The sequence below is a fragment of the Danio rerio genome, chromosome 25, assembly GCF_052040795.2.
Source record: "Danio rerio strain M-AB ecotype USA chromosome 25, GRCz13ab, whole genome shotgun sequence".
In the NCBI taxonomy this organism is placed as follows: domain Eukaryota; kingdom Metazoa; phylum Chordata; class Actinopteri; order Cypriniformes; family Danionidae; genus Danio; species Danio rerio.
Genome location: NC_141045.1, coordinates 29,175,318 through 29,197,831, shown reverse-complemented (window position 1 = coordinate 29,197,831; position 22,514 = coordinate 29,175,318). Strand labels below are relative to the sequence as shown.

The 22,514-nt window shown below is 34.2% G+C and overlaps 2 protein-coding genes across 10 annotated transcripts; both read right to left on the bottom strand.

The window, feature by feature from the left end:
- Nucleotides 1-4,208: 4,208 nt before the first annotated feature.
- Nucleotides 4,209-15,451, bottom strand: znf800a (zinc finger protein 800a). Of its 6 annotated transcripts, none has more exon segments than NM_001324549.1 (6): nt 4,209-5,278; nt 6,585-8,343; nt 10,336-10,479; nt 10,748-10,843; nt 12,024-12,180; nt 15,190-15,451. In NM_001324549.1, coding segments are annotated over 5 exon segments (2,127 nt in total). In that variant the 5' UTR covers nt 12,151-12,180; nt 15,190-15,451; the 3' UTR covers nt 4,209-5,277.
- Nucleotides 15,452-17,081: 1,630 nt separating this feature from the next.
- On the bottom strand, nt 17,082-21,018 carry efcab10 (EF-hand calcium binding domain 10). Of its 4 annotated transcripts, none has more exons than XR_015526592.1 (5): nt 20,884-21,018; nt 20,550-20,714; nt 18,146-18,236; nt 17,750-17,955; nt 17,082-17,621 (listed from the first exon to the last, which is right to left on the bottom strand). XR_015526592.1 is itself a non-coding variant. In XM_087312484.1 (4 exons), the coding sequence occupies exons 1-4, from the start codon at nt 20,984-20,986 to the stop codon at nt 17,946-17,948; spliced, it is 369 nt and encodes a 122-aa protein (XP_087168610.1). In that variant the 5' UTR covers nt 20,987-21,018; the 3' UTR covers nt 17,082-17,945. The 4 variants fall into 4 exon arrangements, 2 of the variants coding, with proteins under 2 accessions (XP_087168610.1, XP_087168609.1); XR_015526591.1 differs by having other exon boundaries at nt 17,750-17,933; XM_087312484.1 differs by having other exon boundaries at nt 17,082-17,955.
- Nucleotides 21,019-22,514: the final 1,496 nt, after the last annotated feature.

Sequence of the window (22,514 nt, the reverse complement as noted above, 5' to 3'; positions counted from 1 at the left end):
ATTATTAAATAGAGAAACATCTGTACCTATTATTTTACGTAAATTCGATAAATCAAAGATTAAGAAAAACTTTCTGATTAAAAGCATATTCAAGTTTAACAACTCAGTGCTTGCCACTTTTGTTTTCTTACTTTTGTTTTCTTACTTTAAGGTAAAAACCTCCTTTATGTATGTATTGTTTTTTACTCTGTTACGAAAAAAAATTATGTGTAGAAATATCAAATCACAGCAAGAAAAATATTTTTGTTCTATTAGATAAACAGTCCTTACATTTAAACCCTTAAAAACAAGAGGACATTTTACTTGTGGACACAAACACGAAGAGAGAAAAACAAGCTCTATTAATCTCACAAATTCCTGGCTGTCAATTCTGCTACATAATGTCAAAACTAAGAAACAGCAACAGAAGTGAGAGCAACAGGATTGACAATTTTACTGCACTGTTAATAATTTACTACAGTAACATACTGGCAGCAGTTTACCAGTTACTCACTCTAAATCAGTTACAGCAAAATACTGTATTTACATTAACACCAGTGCAGTTCTTCCTCCTCTGTATGTTCATTTATTATACATTATATAGCTGTATGTGTATATTTACAGTCAGGTATGCGTAGTATTTCTGATACATGTATTTTGTAATTGTATTTGATGGGGTTTATAAAATTGCGTTAAAATTTTGTATCAAAATACTTTAGTATCTTGTATTTTTGTATTTTAAAATACTGCAATATACTTTGTAAGTCTACATGATGACATCATGAAAAAGCAACCTCAGATTGGCGTTTCCTCAGTTATTTGCCAAGGCTTGAAATCAAAACAGAAAACCAGTTAAGATCATCAATGCTTGGAGTATGGATTTAAATTATGCACACATAAAGAAGAGACAAATATATATATATATATATATATATATATATATATATATATATATATATATATATATATATATATATATATATATATATATATATATATATATAAATGATTAAAATATTACAAAACATATTAATTTTACAGCCAACATGAATTTTAAAACCACTGCCTTACTTTCTTCATCTCAGGAGGCTTTTTCAGTTTATTCAGTTTGCTTTTGTATAATGTCATTATTATTAGCAGTATTATTTATTATATCCATATTTATATTTGTTTAAAGTTAAAAACAAGCTTAGATTTGTCCACCTGTCAGGTTTTAGACCATATGGGGCATGGCAGGTGTATTTGGAAATAACTCAGTATTTTGACCACACTTTGTTATTATAGTTCCTTTATTCGTTTGCTGGAAATTAGAACTGAATTTAGAAATAGTTTTGAAACAAATATTTGCGCTTAACAAACGAAATTAATTATTTATAGGCTAATTGATGTCTGTGCAGTAAGGTTTCCCTATCCTAGAGAGCAAAAGCAAAGTTAACTTACTTTACGTCAAAATGCGCTCATGGCGCGACACAGCTGGCTCTTAAAGGTAGTGGGAGATGAGACTCTGGTTGGTTTATTCACAAAACACACCTATAAAAATAAACTCAACCCTTTTAGACCATGTGCCACGACGCAAAGCGGATTTTCCCGTCCTTATAAATTAGCAAAAATGCTTGTGACACGCCCTGAAAGCGGTTGCGCCATGCGTTTTGCGCTCTGTGCATGGACTGTCAAAATAGAGCCCAAAATATCAGTCCTTAAGAATAGGATGAGTAGCCTTCAGCACATAATCATTCTCAGTCTCTGTGCTACAGATGTAAATGCAAAGAAAGTTTAGAAATAATAAAACACCTAAAGACTGTGTACTGGTGTTCACTAAAAGGTTAAACCGGGACACTTCCAGTTAAAGGACTGAAAAATTATGGGAGAATAAGCAAACTGCACAAATAGTTGTAGTTTTGGATAGATTGCTAATGTAGATGCCAAGAAAATAGGACAAACAACAGAAAAATAAGTCCTACAGTGGCAAAATCTTTACTTTATTGGTTGTTTCAAATGCTAGTTAATCTGCGGGTATAGTAAAGGAAGAGGAAAGATGCTTGTCTAAAGATGTCAAAGTGGCAAAAAATAAAAAATAAAAAGTGACTCCAATATGATCAAAAACTCCAGACTTTGCAAAAACTGATAACTCCTTTTTTGAGATATCATATTTTCTGTTCTGCATTGAAGAGAACACTTTTCAAAACGTGATGTATGGAAATTTACAGTACAAAAACTTTAGTACAAAATTTTAGTCGTTTTCAGAAATCATGTTTTTACATTAAGTAAACTGAACATTTTAATTGCTAAAAACAAATTGTAAAAAAAAATGTGAACAAAAAAATTAAATAACCACTTCGTATATCACCCTTATAAAATATATACGATTGTTAAAAGATTGTGGCAATTTTACAGGTATTACAATGGATGGAAACACAATGAAGGGATAAAGTACTATATTCAAACTCATTACCTGCATTAAATGATTTTTACAGTGATTAAAGAGATCATCTTCAAGAAAGGACTTTTTTTGTAATTTATACTAAAATTAAAGAGAAACAAAAGTTTATACTAATGTTCAGGAGTAGAGGTGAATAAGTTGTCAGAGAAGCTGACTTAAACCTGCTCAGAGAAAAGCAGTTGTTATCAATTATTATTTACTTTACTGAGTCAGTTTAACAGTTAGGGGATTAATTTATTAGGTCTATTGTTAAAAGGTTTGTGAAAAAATGTCATGCTCATAAAATACAGTAACATACTGCATAACTGTCAAAATACAGTTCGTCTTACTGTTAAATAATTTATAAAAATTGCTAACAGTGTACTTTTTAGTAAATACAAATACTGTAGCACATGACACATATTTCTACATTGTCCAATGTATAATCAGAGATTTTGTCCTTGGAAACAGTATTTACTTTTTCAATTAAAATATTTTCTCAGAGAAAGCGCAAGTTTTAGTGCTTCAAATCTTATCAGTGAGAGAAAGTGACCATTAATGGTAGACAATTACGCCAATTTAAAGGTTACTATTAAGAGCTTTTATAAATAGACTACAAAAAGTATATGTTTTCCAAATGAATCATAAAATATAATATCTTGGTTACACAATGATCCATGATTATTTTTGGCAATTACCTTTTTTACAGAAAATATTGTATTGTTATGGCATGTAACATCTTGTGATTTGTGAAAATAAGTGTGATTTTTATAAATAATAAAAAAGTTTAAAAAAATTCGAAAGCTGAAAAAACCTGCAATCATAGATTTATCTAAATTAATCAATTGTCCAAAGTTAAATTTAATACAATTCTTTTAATTCTATTCCAAACCTGATTAGCCCCTGCTGTATATTTGCCCCCAACTTCTTTTTAACAAAAAGATTTATTTCAACACATTTCTAAAAATATTTATTTTAATTCAGTAATTTCAAATAATTGATTTATTTTATCTATGCCAAGATGATTGACAGTACATAATATTTTGCTAGATATTTTCAAGTCACTAGTATTCAGTGTAAAGTAATTTAAAGGCTTAGGGTAATTAGTTTAAGCAAGTTATAGGGTAATTTGGCAAATTGGTAAATGACATGGCTTGTTCCGTAGACTATCCAATTAATATTTTTTTGATATTAGAAACTGGTTTTATTCTGGTCGACTCAGTGGTGCAGTGGCACGATCACCTCACAGCAAGAAGGTCGCTGGTTTGAGCCTTGGCTGCGTCAGTTGTCATTTCTGTGTGGAGTTTGCATGTTCTCCCCATGTTGGCATTTGTTTCTTCTAGGTGCTCCTGTTTAATCCCCCAAAACCAAAGACATGCGGTATAAGTGAATTGGGTATGCTAAAATTGACTGTAGTGTGTAAATGGGTGTGAATGTTTCCCAGTGATGGGATGCAGCTGGAAGAGCATTCGCTGCGTACAACTTTTGCAGGATAAATTGGCGGTTAATTCCGCTGTAATACCCAAGATTAATAAAGGGACTAAGCCGAAAACAAAAGAATGAATGCTTTTATTCTAGCCGAAACAAAAAAAATAAAAACTATTATTGGAAATACTTTGAAAATCCCTTGCTTTGTTAAACATCACTTGGGATTTTTTTTTTTAAATCATCACAGGAAGGCAAATAATTTTGATTTCAACTGTATATGAAAATATTTACTTCGTACATTAGAATTATAATATTGTTTTTGAATTTCACAGTCCATTAAATTGTTTTAAGAGCAAAAAAATCTTTGAAACAAACACAGACAAAGATTGTGTGTATTATTTTTATTTGAAAAAAAAAATTGCAAGCAAGAATATATCAGAATTTTGCAAAAAAAAAAAAAAAAAAAAGGGGGGGGGGGGGGGTGCACACCGTCTGAATGGATCTAATGTTTGGCGATCAGAAAGCCCTATATGTAGCAATTAATAAACAAGGGTTCAAAGCATTCTGCATGCACCCCAACTAAAATAAACCATACTTGCAGTTAACTTGCTCAAAAACTTTGTTATAACTATGTATACTTGAAAGCAACAATGAGAGCCATGTACTAAACCAAAATTACCTCATTAGATTAGGTTATTAGTAGGCTACCTAACTGAACAAATACAGTAGTATTCTAATTTATTTTAGTCACAGTTGCAACCTTTTCTTAAAGACAAACACAAAGCTTAAGCTGTTAAAAAAATCTAGACTCTCGATTAAGACACATCCTGAGCAGCTTAATAAGTAGGCTTGACTTAAAGGGCAGAACATATATAAGTACATTACTAACAAATTAGCAGCATTTCAATCTGTAATTGATTAGAGAGGTGATCGTATGGCAGGAAAGCTGTTACATAACTTATCTACTTATATATAAGATTAGTTAGACATGCTGTACATACGCAGAGCATATACTTCCCATGTATTTTACACTTGCTCCATTTTCAATTTATGAAACATTCTTTATGCATTTTAAACTGTCGGAGAGAATACAAAAAATAGTGGTATAATCCATTTACAAATTAGTCAAAATTCATTTTGAGAATTTGCTTTTAAACGTTTTGCCAATACCAGTAACCAGTCAAAGCTGACTCAAAATCAATTGAAGATCATTCTCCATTTGAAGGGTAGACACCATTTCTTTTACAACAGTGCCCTCCAGAGTAAAAAGCTGGAACAAAGTATTTGGTGTTTTTTCCTCATCTCAACTCCTTTACGCAAAGTTGGTTCATCCTCCGTTTTTTCTTCCCACAGGTCTGTCCATATCCCTTTGTCTTCTTTTGTATGTAGATACACCCATCAATGAAATCCAGTGCAAATGTGCAACGTATTCAGAAAGAAATTAAAGAATGTCTAAATGGGGGAAAAAGGAAAAGTTAAAGACAATTAAATATGCACATATAAATAACACATTCATTATATTATGAAACTTTTTAAAGGGGAAAGTGTGTGTACTCTCTATATAGATATGAATGTGTTAAGATTTGATATTAAATCTGCTGTTATCAAAATCAATATGAATTTTCCTCTGCATACTTAAAAATGTCCTTAATCCTAATTACTATTTTGAAGAACAAAAGTGTATATATACAGATTTATTTGTAGTTCATCTAATCACTTAAAGGGAATGAGCAATAACAAAAACTTTAAGAAACAGTACTCAAAAACTGAGCGAGATTTTAACTTACAGTATATTTACTCTATTTAAATGTAAGAAATGAATCCCAAACTAAAAAGTGAATATCATCTAATAAATCTAGCTAATTCAGCAGGCTGGCACCTATAGAACTGCAGAAATACTGGTGCTGCCTTGGTTATTGCGGTAAACAAAGGAGCATGATGTCTAATTTAGCAGGATTTTATTTATTTCATAAACTACATAGCATCCTGATATTCACAGGACACCCTGAAATAACTTTCCCAGAGATGGTTTGCAGCTGCAAAGACATCCGCAACGTAAAAATGTGACGGATAAGTTAGTGGTTCATTCCGCTGTGGCGACCCTGGATTAATAAAGAAACTAAGCCGAGAAGGCAATAAATGAATGAATGAATGACCCTGAAATAACAATCATATAATCAATAAAACATACCCATCCCTTGAAACCAGTAAAAATTGTATTAAATTAAAAAAAGGAAAACATTTTCTGATGTAAAATGTCAGTGCTGTTCGTCTACATAAAACGGTTGTGGTTGACTGTTGTCAGTCCCAATGTAGTTTAGTACTTTAAACTACTTTAAACTTTTAACTACTGGCTTAAAGTTTCTCAAATGCAGCCCTTGATATTCGCAAATCCCAGTTTTAAAGCAGACTACCAATCCTAAATTTGAAAAACAACAATAGCTTAATATACATAAGCACTGACATCATAAACTGTCTGCCAAAAATTATCTATCTAATTATCTATTATCTAGTGAAATAGTAATCATATCAAGGCATAAAAGAACACATCAGTTTGAATACATGCATTCAATTATAAAGGATTGTTAAAAATATTTATTTATTAAAATTTTTCTTTCTTTGTTCATGAAATTGTGAAATCTAATTGCTCAGGACAATGAGAGCACTGCATAATCTAAGATGCCTAGGGTAAGCGTTTTTATTCTCACTTAAGGATCATGTGGTGCTTGTTGAATGCATTAAAAGAGCAGCAACCTACCAAATGAGAGCCTTTGATCGAGTGCTTCTTCCTTGTAATTTGTCCCCACTAGCAATGGCAGTCTTGTGTCTCCGCCTGTGTGTCTCAAGGTAAACCTTTTTGGCAAATGCTCTGCCACACATATCGCACGCATGGAGGGAAAAGTTTTTGGTTACTCTAACCTCAGTACAAGTCTCCTGACTTCTGGTGATGGGTGGTCCCTTGATAACATTATGACTTCGAGTGACATGCGGATTCTTGGCGGCTTGAAGGTTCTTGTCTTGTCTGTTTGGTGCAAGCGGAGACTCAAGTTTGCCGGTGTTAAGTGATGTTAAAGCGGAATGCTTTCGAGTGTTAGGGGATGTTTGTGATTCCTGTTTCTTTGCTTTGGGAGATACTAAAAGATCTTGTTGGCGACTGCTAGGGGAGGCAGGTGGATCTTGTGTTTTATGCTTCCCACTGCCATCCTCCTTTGCATTTATTTTCTTGCTTGCGCTGCTCAAGATAGCATCAGCCGGTTTCTTAACTGCCTGGTTCTCCAAGGCAGGCATGACCTTAGCCAGATACCTCGACGACTTCTTGTGCACCACTGTGATATGGCGAATTACATCACGTTTACGCCGTGATTCATATCTGCAGATGGGGCAGCGGTAAAACTTTATGTAGATGCTATCGTTTCCATCAGTGTGGAGCTCTGCAATGTGTTTGCCTAGGTTGTAACTGGTACTAAACTGGCGTTTACACAACCAGCAGTAGATCCTCTTAAAGTCAAAACTCACACTGTGATTTCCATCATCCTCTGAAGCTTTCGAGAGAGACTCTTTCTTTACATAAACCTTATCTCTTCTTTCTTGCTTCGATTTGGACTTCTGAGAGCTGTTTTCTAGAGTGGGTATCTTATGAACAATTCGCATATGTCGCCTAAGCATTAGTTGGGAGCTGTACTTGCGTTTGCAGAGCTTGCAGCGGCAACTTGTCAGGTTGTACTGTGGTTTTTCTTGCTTCAAAGGAGAGCTTGGTACTTTTGCTGGAGATGGAGGAGAAGGAGTGTCAAGTAAAAGAGGCTGGCCTGGTCTTGTGGCAATGTCTGGAGTAATCAAATCCCGCTTTAAGCCACGGTGGACCTCATCAAAGTGACGACGAACATTGGCCTTGGTGGCAAATGACTTTTTGCACACTGGGCAGCTCTTCCCAGGAGACGGCGGTGGTTCAACAGGATGCTTGTCCTTAACCACTGACAGGAGACTGATGGGCACTGTGCGTGTCTCTGTAAACTTGCGCAGCTCCTCCATCCTCTGCCAATGCATCTTTCGGCAGTGTCGGCGCACACTACGTCTAGAGCCAAAGTCTTTTCCGCACAGGCAACAAGAGATCCTCAATTCTTTTACTTCTGAGGCTGCACTCTCCTCTTCCTCTTCCTCCCCTTCAATCTTCATTTGCTCATCGCAGCTCGGACCTTCATTAGCAGGTTGTTCTTCGACTTCAGTTTCCATCTCATCTTCAAAATCTGACTGTTGGACCTTTTTGGGTGCCAAAATAGATTTGCGACGATTTTTCTTCTCAGGTAATAAAATCTCAGGGACAGGGGCAGGGGCAGTAGTAGTAGGGGCAGGGGATTCTGGCATGTCTTGAATTTCCCCTAGTGAAACATGTTGGAACACTGCATTGGGGTTGGTCTCAATGGCCTCAAGCTGAATTGTTTGTTTTTCTTGCTCTTTCTGTGGATAGATGGCTTGAAGAAGTTCTTTGATGGCATGGCTCTGCCCACCTTGTGAGGGATCTGCAGAAGGAGATCATAAAACTTTAATCTTATAAATAAATACTATTATTTACTAGAATAAATTAAACACACCTTATTTCCATAGGTTTTGGGAAATCTGCCTTTAAATGCTCAAGAACAAGAGTGTGTATCACTGACAAACAAGCCTTTAGCCTGGGATATTTAAACCAACTGTTGGCTGTGAAGCTGCATTGAGCCACCGTAAGCATCTGTATGACTAGTTAGTTTTGTGTGTTCTACACCTCGCCTCTCTTCAGACTCACGTTGGAGTGGGTTGGCCCAATTCAGCATGTAAAAATCAGTCAGTGACAAAAGAGAGAGCTATGACTGGTTGTTCAGCAAGGAATCAGAGCATGAGATTTAACGTTGATTCAAGTCGAGGGAACACAAAGAAGCCGGCTGTAATTTTGTTGCATTTCTCAAACACTTGAAAGTCTATGAATTTTTTGATTATCAGATATATTTTCACAAGTGAATCCCTCAGTGGTGAGTGGCAAGAACTGTGAAAATGGTACTAAACACTGCATTGTTTACAGTTTTTATGTGGCCATTACAAGTTCCAGTCTTACTCAGAATGCATACTAGTGTTTCAGTCGGCTGTCTTCTGCTTGGTGTTTTCTCATGCAGCTTTTTGGTCAAAACAGGACCAGGTTCGGCTGACACCAGACAACAACACAATTTGTTTTTGTTCCAATTCTTTCTTTAGTTCTTTGGCATCGACTTGGTGTGTCCCAGATACTGTAAGCTGATCAGCTAATGTTTACTTTTGTAATATTTGAATTGTTTGCCAATTAACACCACCTCATGTGGATTTCATTTCGGAGGCTGCTACGATCCCCCAGAGGTAACAATTTCAGCTCCCTTTAGGAATAAATGAAATACACCAACCAGGCAATCCAGGAAACTGGCAATGCGTGGTGTTTCACAGACCAAAACAAAGACATTGTGACATGGAACAGACTTCTTCAAAGTAGAATAACTGACTTTAGCAATGTTTTTCAGATAAACCACTATGTTCACTTTGCATGGTAAATAACTGCAAACATATTATGGTACGTTTATGCTTTACAAGTTGTCAAAAACTAGAATTTCCTTTTCGCTGGAACTAAGGGGCTAATCTCAACCTCTGAAAAACAAACAAACACAATATCCCATAATCCCCTTCCACCAAACTTTACAAATGGAAAATAACTTATTAAAACAACTGCCTCGCATGCAAAGAATTGCTGGTTCAATCCCAGCTCAGAGAGAGTGGGTGGTGTAAAATAGGCATGTTACACGTACAGCAACAGTCCCAAACTTCAGGGACATTTTGTGTAAAAATTAAATTATAAAACATTTTTGTTTGTTTATGTCTTTTGTGTTAGACAAGGGGCCATGTTTAATACAGGAAATATGAAGCTTACATATGGGCAAATGATACTTGCCTGTTACTCTAATTGTAAATGCATCATACAGTCCGATGTAACAAACGCGCACCATGACAAGTTGTTTTTACTGTTTTTTGGGGGGTTTTTTACTCACAAATGTGTTTTTTGTAGCTTTGCATCAAAACAGTTGAACCACTGAAGTAAGAGGCAATGTTGACAATGTTTTTAGTTCCTTTTCTGGACTTTGATCATCTTGGGAACATTGCTGATTATGGAGGATGAGGAAACTCTCTGATTTCATCTAAAATATCTTGATTTTTCTGAACATGAACAGATGTCTCAGAGAATTGAAACCACATTATTAATTGGTGAATAATTTCTATCAGATTAACAGGAAGTTGACTGTTGATTGATGGGTATTTTTACATTTCTTTCTTTCACAAAAATATACATTTTGTTTACACAAAAAATTGAATGGTACCCAATGTGCTTTTTTGACAGCACTCAACTTTTCTTCCGATTAACTTTTCTTTCAAATATATTCCTAAAATTAACAATAGTTTTTATGAGGTAACAATTGAAAAAGTTGAATAACTGAGAAATTTTAAATACATGTACAAACCATCTGACTGAGGTTGCCGGGAAAAGCAGTAAAGCTCCTTGTGTGTGACCAGATTTGGTAGACCACGAAACAGACTTCGACAGATTTTACATTCAAATATGGTGTCAACTTCCTTCAACAGCATTTGTTTTAGTTGAGCTGTACCTGCAATAACAGCACAATAAAAACAAGCAGTTATCAAAAAGACAGTTTTATACAGGAAGGTATGGTGGATGAAAATTTTACTGGTGTCTCGTTAGTAGAAATCTCCACAGTCTCACTCAACATAAATACTAACAGTTTCTTTGGACTGCATTTCACTTTCAGTAAAGAGAGGATATACTTGGATGCTGGCATATTTACATAACAAAGTGTTGTGCCTGTTAAATACAAAAGATCTGCATGAATTATCAAAATTATGGGATTGAAGTACCTGAGCGAAAACACTCAATAATTTGATGAATTCCTGACTTGGATGTCTGAAGCTGTTGTTGAAGCAGGGGTGGATCACCAGGCTCAATCATATGCACTAAAAACAAAAGACAGCAAAAAAATAAATAAATAAACAATAATAACAACAACAATAATAATAAATATTAAGACTATCAGTTATGTCAAACAGATAGCTGGTCAAGTGTGTTTCAGCTAGGCAACATCTCTCATTTTGGTTCTTTTTTTTATGAACTTCATGATTCAAACTTGGATGCAATTCAGCCTTTAATTTTAAAAATAAATATTTATCCCATATTTGTCTACTTATCCTGTATTTAACAACGTGATAAATTAAGTAAGTTAGATTACTACACAAGTAAATGTGTAGTAAACTTATTACTTTTTAAACTATATTTTAACAATGATGATTGCAAATATGCAGGGAAACGTAGAATTATTACGATGGCAGATTAAATAACAAAGGAACATAAGAAAAATAACTCAACATTTAAAAGCCGAAAATCTTAAATTTAAAAAAACCCTAAACAATCATTTGTATGTAACAATAATTGATCCATGATGTCTTGCTATACGTTTTTCAAATAAACAAGTAGTGCTAACACTTTTTAGCTCTTTTTAAAATGAAAGATTCAATACTGTGTTCCAGTCAACATTTCACTATTGCCCAGTATATGGGTTACCTCTCTGTCCTGGAATAGCTTGTTTTTATTAACGGTCATAAATTATAATAAAGACAAATAACTCCAGGTCACTGAAGTTAGCAGCAATGTAAAACGCAAATAACAACCTGCTTTGCTGTGAAATCTTATTCCACCAGTAAACAGTGTGGAAATATGTTGATTCATGGAATGTGTTTGTCCTACATTAACAGCCATGTTGCCACAAGACAGTGGATTTAAAATCAAACAACGCAGGCAGTTTTTGCAAAAGAAAATGTGTAAAATAGGCATTAATCTGTAGTGTGGCCACCAAGAGATAAAAAAATACATAATCACATAATCAACTTCATAAAAATTTGAGTGAAATATATAAAAACTTTGTAAGTCTACACCTAAGTATTCTATGTACTTATTATTGTGTGTGTTGCATAATTGAATTCTGCCAAAAATAAGAAAGACTTTTTATTGTGAAAGGAAAGAACTTTTCCTCTTTGGATAGACTGACAAATCGAGCACAATAAGAGCAGGAATGTGTATTTAAAAAGGATACAGGGTCAGTTTTAATTTCATGTTGACTTTAAGGTGCCGGGTTCCTACCTGGATTTTTGCCACAAGGCTCTTGAGGGGTTTCTGTTGTTTGGCAACAGCAGGCCTGAAGTGTCTCAGTCTGGCAGTATTTGTCACTAGTCAGGCTTCCCTGAACTTCACTCTTAGTAGCCTCCATCTCAGAGGCCCCTTTTATGAACCTAAAAGGCTAAACAAAAAAGTGAATCAGAGCAGTTTCCTCTCAATGCTTTTAATGGAGAAATTATTTTTTTTAACACATGCATCCCGAAATGGCAACATGTTTTCCAGTTGCAGAAGCAGCGTAATTAACCAATTACAATTTGATAATCAAATATATATTTTAAAACAAAAATTATAAGAATCTGCTTGTAAGTCAACTCCAGTTGTTTAAGCCTGTACTGACAAAGACAAACACCTATTAATGTCACTTTGATGACTATGTTAAAGACATTTATTTCACAATTACCAGGGAAATTTCAAGAGGAGGCATAACAGAATGAAACAATACAAATTATGCAAATGTCTGTCAAGCATCAAACAACAATCAAGACTGGGAAAATAGAAAGAACCGTTTATGACAACGAGACAAACTAAAATGAGAATGAATTGTTGAATCACAGAGCTTTTAAAAAATACTATTTTTGACTTAAAGGTACCCTTTACACACAAACTTGTAATTATTAAATTAGTCAAAATATTAAACATTCAGTTATTAGATTATGATGATAAAACAACAATTCAATTGGATTACTACAAGCAAAATCATGCAACAATCAGTAAAAACAAAATTATCCTAATATGTGGCATCCATTGTTCTAACCAGTTTAAAGAACAACAGAAAAGTAACTTCCTAAGTAGAGTTACCACAACACAATTTCATTTTATTTAAAAACATAGCAGGGCAAACTATGAATGGTAAGGTTTGGGCAAGTGGCAAAAAATATTAACCCAATATTGCAGTTTAGATATGTATACGTCTTGTATTAATATTTCATTTAGTTCAATTTTATCGGTTTTCAGCTTTATGCAGTTCACTTAAATATTGCATGAAATGCTTGTTTTCATGTCAACTCATTCCTTAGAGCTGTAGTATTGGGCGGAGGTTACTATGGTAAAAACAATGTTTTGATGTGCTTCGATGCATGCCATTGTGTTTACTTAAGTATTGCGAAAAACAGGGCAAATTAAAACTAAAATATTCTGTGTTGTGATTCTGATGGACACCTGACCGAGATAGCAGTGTCCTGCCCAAACATTCGCGAGGCAGGAAGTCGCGAGGGTGTTTGAATGAGCACGTGTCCATGGCCAAATTTACAAATTAACGTAATTATGCTTCATATTAGTACCATTCTGTTTTTAAAACCTGCCGTTCGATTGATAAAAAACAAATGTGTTTGATACGAGTCGCATTGTCGGTGTCAAATCAAAAAGACTAGCAAATATCAGAGTATCGCGGTGGACTCGTGCATGAACAAGTACTTTGCAAACTTCATAACAAACTAAGTATTTCGTGTAAAACTAAAGCCTGATATAAGCGTGCGAGAGCATCCAAAACAACCGAGAACGTCGTGGATTGACCATCGGTAGGCACCCAAAAGCATCGCAGACATTTGGCCACGTGACCGGAAAAATAATAATTTAAAATAACAGACACACGATCTGTGCCAGATCTTGTTAAAGCTTTGGAGTAAAACGCGTGATATATAACGTTTTTCATTAAATGATGCATTAAATAATGACACGCTACAATGTCGGACGTACATCATGTGGTTGTTTAAAATTACGTGGTCACATAAGCTCGCGAAAAGTCACCACAAAATAAACCTCTACATTGTGCTTTTAACGTTACGCGGTGATGCATTACCATATCAGACACAGGATAAAATTGCTATTTTATACGACAAAGTCGTACCCAGAACCTTTAACACGCACTCACATTCGCACGTACCCATCAAAACACACTGGGTCCACAAGGGGCCAAATGTAAGAACAGCGTGAAAAGTTGATGCCCAGATTTAGCAGTGACAGTTTCCAAATCAAAGTACAAATATACAACTACAAGTTCTGGATGACCAGAACAGAAACACTAACATCAGTTCATGCGTTTGAATGACTTTCGATAAGAAATTGTGGATGCATGTGTACGGGAACGCGCGAAGCCATTGGCAGCATGTGCATCGCCAAGTCCACAGATGCTAAAATTAAGCATCTGACCACCAAAGAGCCAACGTATCGCAGACTACCACTTGGATAACATCGAAAAGTGTGTGTTTGCGCTATTCGTGGGCATTTCTGTCCTACTAAAACCTGTTGGAAAACCCGGGGTTTGCGTTCTCCCCTATGCGCAATTTAGACACGTCGTGGCGCATACACGCTTCATTTAGCCAAACTGTTTAAAAATGTAAGCGCAGGTTATATCGCCAGGTTTTCCGGATATTCGGGCTATTTAGCGTTTTCGTGAAGCAATTTGCATAGCTCCATTATTCTGTAAATCTCTTTTACACGGTTACATTGTCAGGCCAAATCTCCTCTATTGCGAACCACAATGGGCCAGATTAACTTGATGGAGAAGGAGAGCCCATGTGCAGAATGGAGCTTTAAAGCGGCATAAGAAGGACTGATGCTTACCAGGGAGTGAGTGCGGCGTAAAGGCGGGCTGACGCGAGAGGCGATACAAAAGACGACGTTGCCACCAACTTATGGTGCTTTCTGAGTGCAAATCCACCAAAATATGAAATCGCGTCCCCAAACAGTGACAAAGCGCACACATTCGGGAGGATTTGCGTGATTATAGGGCACGTCCGACAGATAAAGTGCTGCGCTTTGCGGCGCTGTGCCATCTTCCCGAAGCCGCTTTGGCGCACAGGTCTGGTGACCCTTCCGCCTTTACGCGTCCTCTCCTCTTCGCTGTTTTGTTATGAAGTGCCATATTCACTCCCAAGTAGGCCCGCAGACTTGCTTTATCTTTGCGGACGGTCGCTGCGAGTCCGAATCAACTCTCGCTCTAATTTAAGCGCTCGGAACAAGTGCGTTTTCCCCGGTTGCACAGCCAGCACGAACGGTGACGCCATTTTCTGTAGAGAACAACCACGCTCGCGCAGGATAGGAAACGACACTGGTCCGCTGCACGATTCCGGGCCCGAGTGGGCAACTCCCGCGGTTGAAATCGGCTGAGATGTGTTCACGGAGTTCTTACCTCGTGTAAAAACAACGTTCGCTTTCGAGTAAAGATGGTAGAAGGCGATCTGGAGATTGTTTCTCTCGCCTCTCGCGCTGACGCTGCCCTCTCGGAAGCTGCCTTTGTGCACCGCGAGGACCTCTCGGCGGAGAAGCGGCTGTTGCGCAAAGGTGCAATGGATGTTTGAGACCACCAAAATGTGGCACCCGATGTTGTCGCCAGATTGGTGATTTACATCTGACCCCCACAACGTGTGCATCAAACTAAGGAAATTAAGGACCAGTTAATTTCTCACACATCCAGATAAAACTGTTGCAAATACACCGGATTCCAAACACAAATTTAAGCCCACGGAGCCTTTCCATTGGCGATTAAATATATTACTTTTTTGGAAAATTATATATTTTTTAAAAAAACACTGTAAACAAATATATATTTCCAAAATTAGACAAAATTTAATTAAATTTAAATTCACTAACATCGACTAAGCAAACTTTTATCTGCTTAAAGTCTTAAACTTATTGAAAGTCAATTTTGTTTAACATTTGACATGTTTGTTAATAAAACCAGGCCCATATAAACAGATAAATGTCTGCAAGAGTGGATTTAATATTGTTTCTGGAACCACATAGCAATTTGACATTTTCCTAAAATTATATTTCAAATGTTAAAGACTTTTATTTACTATTTTAACTAAACTGACAAAGTATTTATATAAATTCTTTAATTAAGCGTTTAAAAAAACACAGGAGGCAAAGATAAGAAAGTGTAAAATAGCAATGGCAAATGTATAACTTGAACAATTGTTTAAAAGGAAAACATGAAGAAATAAAAGCACAACACAGGATATTATATATAATTTAATGTTTAAATAATTTAATGTTTAAGGTTTAAATTGTTTCTTTAAAATCATCCCCGAGGATAGAATATTTGCCAAAATTGAAGAAACCCCTTCATGTTTGTTTGTTTTTTTATGATCAACACCATATGACAGCCTCCAAATTTAGCATTTAAAAAAAACAATGCTAGTTTAACACAATAGTATTGTAGCATGTGAACATTAAACTATTCATAAGCTAACACACCTTCATTCATTCAAAACTTTGAACAGTCCATAATTACCATGTAGGTATTCTTCCCATTGAACTGTTAATGTAAGTCGTTCTCTGTCTCTCCACTGACCTTTTGCATTGTGAGAGTGTATAACTGCTAAGTTTTTTTTATATACCTAAAGGTAAACTGGCATTCACTGATAGATGTGGTATTTTTGTCATTTGTTTTTCCACACCAGTGAGATTTTTTATCGATAAAATGTACATCAAATCAAGTGTAACGGGCATACAAATACTCTACATATTTTCTTACAAATCCACTAAATATTTTTAAATTTATGACCTCACATTTTTATTAATTTGGAGGCAAAAAATCAGTTCACACATCTGTGTGATACACTAACATTTAACAACATCCAGTTGTAACGATACTTTAGTTTTTATCTTTTCCCTTTTATACACTATATACCTTTTTACTGGGTTAAATGTATTTAACATATTGACACATGCGTTTTAAATGATAAAGGCTATACAAATAAAATGTAATAATATAAAGAAATACAATATGTGTGCTTATTAGAAATTTAATGGTCACAACTCACATATTTTTTTCAATGGTGTAAAAGTAGGTAAAATATTCTAGCAAATCATTAATATTAACTGCAGTTGTAGTAATTTGACAGGGATATCAGTCTATAACAAACAAGCTTTCTTTAAATATAGACACAAATAGTGTAAAGAATCAAAATTTTTCACATTGTGGATAAATTATTTGACAATAATCTTCTCTGTCTCAATGGTATAATTACAGACAATTAAATTGTACTATTTACTTTCTGTGGAAAACAAAACAAGTTGTTTAGAAAAGATCTCAAGTGTTTATTTTTGTCCATACATAACATTTCAATGGCTTCTGACTTTCATTGTATGAACAAACATAAGAATAGTTCATGATGACAAAGTTTGCAATTGTCCCCCTCGCCAATATACAGATTGGTGGGAGTTGAGAGTTTTAATATTCTGTTTCCACACACCACCGATAACCTAAAACACTACAATGTTATAATGTTTAAAAAATTAGGCACAAAGTAAAATTTACATCGATCTTTAGTTGCTAGAAAAATTGATGTGTTTGTGTGTTTATTTCTTTATGTGTATGCCTTCAAACACAGAATTTGTGAATGCATCCACATTGTGTTCCTTATTAATGTCCGTACAAGTATGTGTGGGGACTATTTTATGGTCCCTATAAGGAAAATTTTCTATAAAACACACAATCAGTATTTTCAAAATGTAAAAATACAGATTGTTTCCTGCAATGCTTGGGTATAGGGTTATGGAATATACAATATAAAGATAGCCATGCATGTGCATGTGTAAGCAGCATTGCAATAGAGGCTAAGTGTACGAGTAACAAGTTATATTTGTGATTTGTGTTGTATATTTATTTTTATTAATTACATTTGTTCAGTTTTTGTGGTAGTTATTTTGTTTTGACATTTTCTAAAATGCTAATTTTATTAGACATGATTGATTTGTTAATAATAAAAATAATCTAACATAAATACATCTCTATGAATATACTCTTCTCATATGAATCAATAAAAAACCCTTTAAAAGAACACTTTTAACACTTGAAAAACTTTTTTTAATAGTTGTTAAGTTCTTCTACTGCTTGAATGTTGTTGCACTTCTTACAAGCCGTTTGTCCTAAACAGAGAATTAGAGAGATCTGGATAAACAATGCACAGAATTCACAGTCATTAATCTGCCTTATTAAAGGTTATCAAAACATGAAAGACATAACACACCGTTAATATAATCAAATACATTCAAAACAAAAGATGAGTGTTGTGTCTGCATTCAAACTTTGAATTCAAAGACCTTGAATATCCAAATTATATTACTCAAGCAGTACTTACACCTCTCTTATGAATGTTTCCTGAGATATCTTGTTTTCACTGGCTCCATCAGGGAACGCGCTGAAATTCTTGATGCCAATTGTCTTTAGTACTGTTAGGGACCCATGTTACATTTAGTCAGACCACTGGTATAATTCTTACATGCATGAACTGTAAACAACGTTTGTAAACAAAGTTTGTTTGGTCGTATCGATAAAATATGCTAATATGTTTTTACATGTTTAACTTGTATCACACTGATAATATAATAAATATATAGATATATAAATGTATACAAATAAATATAAATGACTTTACTTGACTTAATTTGACTCACCGTTTGCTCACCTTCAAATAGATCCAAAGTACCCATAAGAAATGAATTAATTTCCAGAACACTAAGATGTTTTTAGTCTGACAGATTTGTGTGCTTTCATTGAAAATAATCACAAATATCTCGGACGCTTCAAAACATTTAATAAAAAAAAAATCCTTATGAAGTGAGGATGTCTTCAGAGATATTTCAGATTCCTTCATAAGATTCAATATAAGATTGTTCACATATATTATCGGTTGTTTGATGGATAAAAGCTAATCTTATTGGTTCTCCAAAAAAGCATACATACAGTACATAAAACAAAAATAATAGGTAATAAAAACTATTAAAAATATGCTTATAAAACAAAAACATAACATGCTAACTAAAATACAAAAACAATCTGAAAAACTTACTGACAAAAAAATACTATTTAAACACTGGTATTTTCGATAAATAATCGGAACTGAAATTTTTTTAATAACAATCAAAAAAAAAACATTTGCTGTTTGTTCAAACTACTTATTTAAACTGAGCTGAAACAACACAAATCTTTTTGTTGTTTGGGGGACAACTTCATTGCTTTATGTTCAATCCACTTAAATTTGTGAAAACTAATAAGGTAACTTTATACCTTCTTTTTTTCCTAACACAAATTGATTGTGTGGAACAAAATATATTATTTCAAGTAAATATACGATCCTGTATTATGTAATATAATCCAATCCCAGCTAGCAAAATTCACGTGGCTCAAATCCGGCCCACACCATAAACTTACATCCAGCCCACATACCACATGGAATGATGGCACTTGGGCGGTCCGCTCCTGTTTGCCAGATCTGGGCCACTATTAAGCCATAGCAATGTCACATATTGGCCAGAATTCAACCAAATGAACCAGAACTGACCCTATTCTGGGCCACAGTTAGTTTTTATTCTGGCACACATCTGGCCTATAAATTACAATTGCTGGGTGTGGCAAAGTACAAAAATCCCAGCATGCATTGCAGTATGAATACATTATACACATATATTTTCATTATTTGATTCTGCTGTTTATGTTGACGTAATAGATTTTGTCACTTTTAGTATATATATATATATATATATATATATATATATATATATATATATTTTTTTTTTTATGTTTGTGAGTTTTGTTTATTTTGTTAATTGTCACCGTTGTTGAGGTTTATAATCTAATTATTGATATCTCTGTGAACAGTAGTTGAACCGTAGAATGTTAATAGCTTATAAACCTTTATAATTCTGTGGCATGTGCAAGCATGTCATTATGTTACTTCTAACAATGGATTAAACATGGGTTAACATCAGTGAATTATATTATTTCATCCTAGGTTGTGCCTCACTTAATTTATTATTTTACTTTGCTTGTTTGATGTAATGAATAAAAATTTCAAGCAAAAATCTTAAAAGTTACAGCAGCCCAAAAACATTTATATTAAGATGTTTAGGGCTATGAGCCAAACTAAAGCAAACACTTTTCTCCATGATGATGACTATGTGGTCCACATATGTTAAGATAACTGGGCCACATTTGCCAAATCTTCTCGGAGACTCTTTAGGCTCAGAGCCACATTGGCCAGAGCTAACTGTGACAATATTTGCCAAAAGTGGCCCACATATGTCTTAAGATAACTGGGCCACATTTGCACTTACACGTGTGAGCCACTTTAGGTTTATTATACCTAGATTACCCTTAAATGACTAGGCCACATTTTTGCCAATTGTGGCCCACATCTGTCCTCCATTATTTGGGCCAAACTGTTAATTTTCCACATGGGCCACTTCAGACTCACATTAATTTTGTCTGGGCCAAAAGGAATACCACCAGTGCTGCAAAACTGCATAAAATGACCTAAATTTGTATGCTATTTGGGATATAATTTGAAACATAATATAATGCTCCGTCCAAAAAGCCTGTCCTTGCATTTTACATTTATTTTGGTTAATGTTGCATGCATTTCTCTGAAGCCTTCACCCAAAATTGCTTCATTCATTCACGTTTTACACTATGTTTTTATGTGTTGTTAAAGGTTTCCTAAAAGGACAAAGTTTTTTACGATATCTGCAACTTAAAGGATTTACCTTCTTTGTATTGACCATAAGTGATGCAGCCTTCATTGGAAGGATCCAGGATTCCGAACAGCGCGTCTAGGTTGGATACGTTTAAAAGACACGGGGTGTTTCCTTGATGATCCTTGGAAATTTTAAGCTTTTCAAGCTGGTCAATCAGAAATGTCCTAGGACGATCTGTAAGACTTAGTATTAGTATTTATTATGAACGCAAAATAATATTTTTCTATGTACTAAAAGAGGCAGTTTCCTCCAAATAATGTTTTTAAACTCTTACGCAACAAATATAGAGGTAGACGGTAAAATAAAGTAATCTAAAGTTACCAAATATGAGGTAAAGTCTCACCTGGTCTGTAGAAGAAAAGCATACTAGTTAAATTATCCATTAGGTCAACAATTTCGTGTTTTTTGATGTATTCTGCTGCCTCGCGCTCCCGTGGGGATGACATCTTCACATTCACGCTCTGGTGTCCGGTGTACTGCAAGTTTATTACTGTTGCTATGAAACCGCACATGCGCATTGTACAAGGCAAAAGTCGGCGACCTCAAATACATGAGCAAGTCAAATACATATTTTCATATCGATCAGTAATTAGCATACTCTTAAAGTTACTCATAAAAGAACTAAAAAGTCAACCCTCACGTTGTACCAAACCGGTATTGGAGCACAAAACAAGACGTTAAAATACTGGACAGAACGGTATCAATCACCATTGACTGTAACTTACATGTACATGAAAAAGATTCAACGAAACCGAGTGTCTCGTTCCGCCTAACATATTCCCCTTTGTTCCATTCGAGCGAACTATCCATTTAAACCTACTTCCGCCCTAATCCTCTTCAATCTCATTACGTCTCTCGAAACTGAAGCCAGTCGGGTTTTGCTCTTGTATTTAGATTAGTAAAAAAAAAAAAAAAAAAAAAGAAGAAGAAGAAGAAGAAGAAGAAGAAGAAGAAGAAGAATTGATTAAACAATGAATGGGTGTATATACACAACTTGGGCCCATTCTTAGCCTACTTCAATATAAAAATGTAATTAATTTAATTAATAAAACTATATAAAAATGTCCAGAAGGAAATAAACAGATAAAAATATGTTAATATATAAAAAATATCTTAATTTTCAGAGTAAATAATATAAATAAATCAATATTTGCAAATCGAATATGAGACAAAATGCCCCTTTCTTTAGTTTTATTTTTACGTGTTCATTTAATTTATTTAACTTTTTTTCACGCACAAAGTATTATATTAACGTACTGTGAAATAAGACTTTAAGGAGTTGAAAGTTTCTGTTCAGGTTTTACCACTAGAGGGAACTCTTTGTGTAGGCTACCTTTTTGTATGGTATGAGTGGTTATTTTAGTTTTAAACAGAAGAAAATGGATCATGATTCTACAGATGCACACCCTTTCTCACATTTATATTATATTATATTATATTATATTATATTATATTATATTATATTATATTATATTATATTATATTATATATTTTATTATTTTATTATTTTATTATTTTATATTATATTATATTATATTATATTATATTATATTATATTATATTATATTATATTATATTATATTATATTATATTATATTATATTATATTATATTATATTATTATATTGCACTTTCAGGGTGATGGAGTGCTTCCTGTTTGATTGGGAAATGTATTTTATTCATATATGAGATGTGAAATATTTTTTTTTTTTATATGTCTTCATGTGTTAGAACAAGTTCGTAAAACATTAACAGGCCGCTGGCAGTTATTAGAATAATGTTGTGGAAAACCCCAGAAATGTTTTCAAAGTTTTAGACAAAATTGCATATTAAAAAATTAAATAAAATCTTTGCAAAAAAGTGTTCTTTAATAGACTACATAGTGTATGCAATACAAAACAATACACTAGTGCATAAAAATATATACATCAAATAATTATATTTCTTTGCATCAAAGTCTTCTTTGATTTTTATT

Bases quoted from the DNA above. Each gene is read 5' to 3' on its own strand.
- znf800a (XM_087311059.2), bottom strand. From the start codon at position 12,150: ATGGAGGCTACTAAGAGTGAAGTTCAGGGAAGCCTGACTAGTGACAAA. The intron at 10,844-12,023 runs GTAGGAACCCGG...TTTTGTTTTTAG, and splicing joins GCCTTGTGGCAAAAATCCAG to TGCATATGATTGAGCCTGGT. The intron at 10,480-10,747 runs GTACTTCAATCC...CTGTTATTGCAG, and splicing joins TATTGAGTGTTTTCGCTCAG to GTACAGCTCAACTAAAACAA.
- efcab10 (XM_087312483.1), bottom strand. From the start codon at position 20,986: ATGTCATCCCCACGGGAGCGCGAGGCAGCAGAATACATCAAAAAACAC. The intron at 20,715-20,883 runs GTGAGACTTTAC...TAAGTCTTACAG, and splicing joins GCTTTTCTTCTACAGACCAG to ATCGTCCTAGGACATTTCTG. The intron at 18,237-20,549 runs GTAAATCCTTTA...GGTCCCTAACAG, and splicing joins TTATGGTCAATACAAAGAAG to TACTAAAGACAATTGGCATC.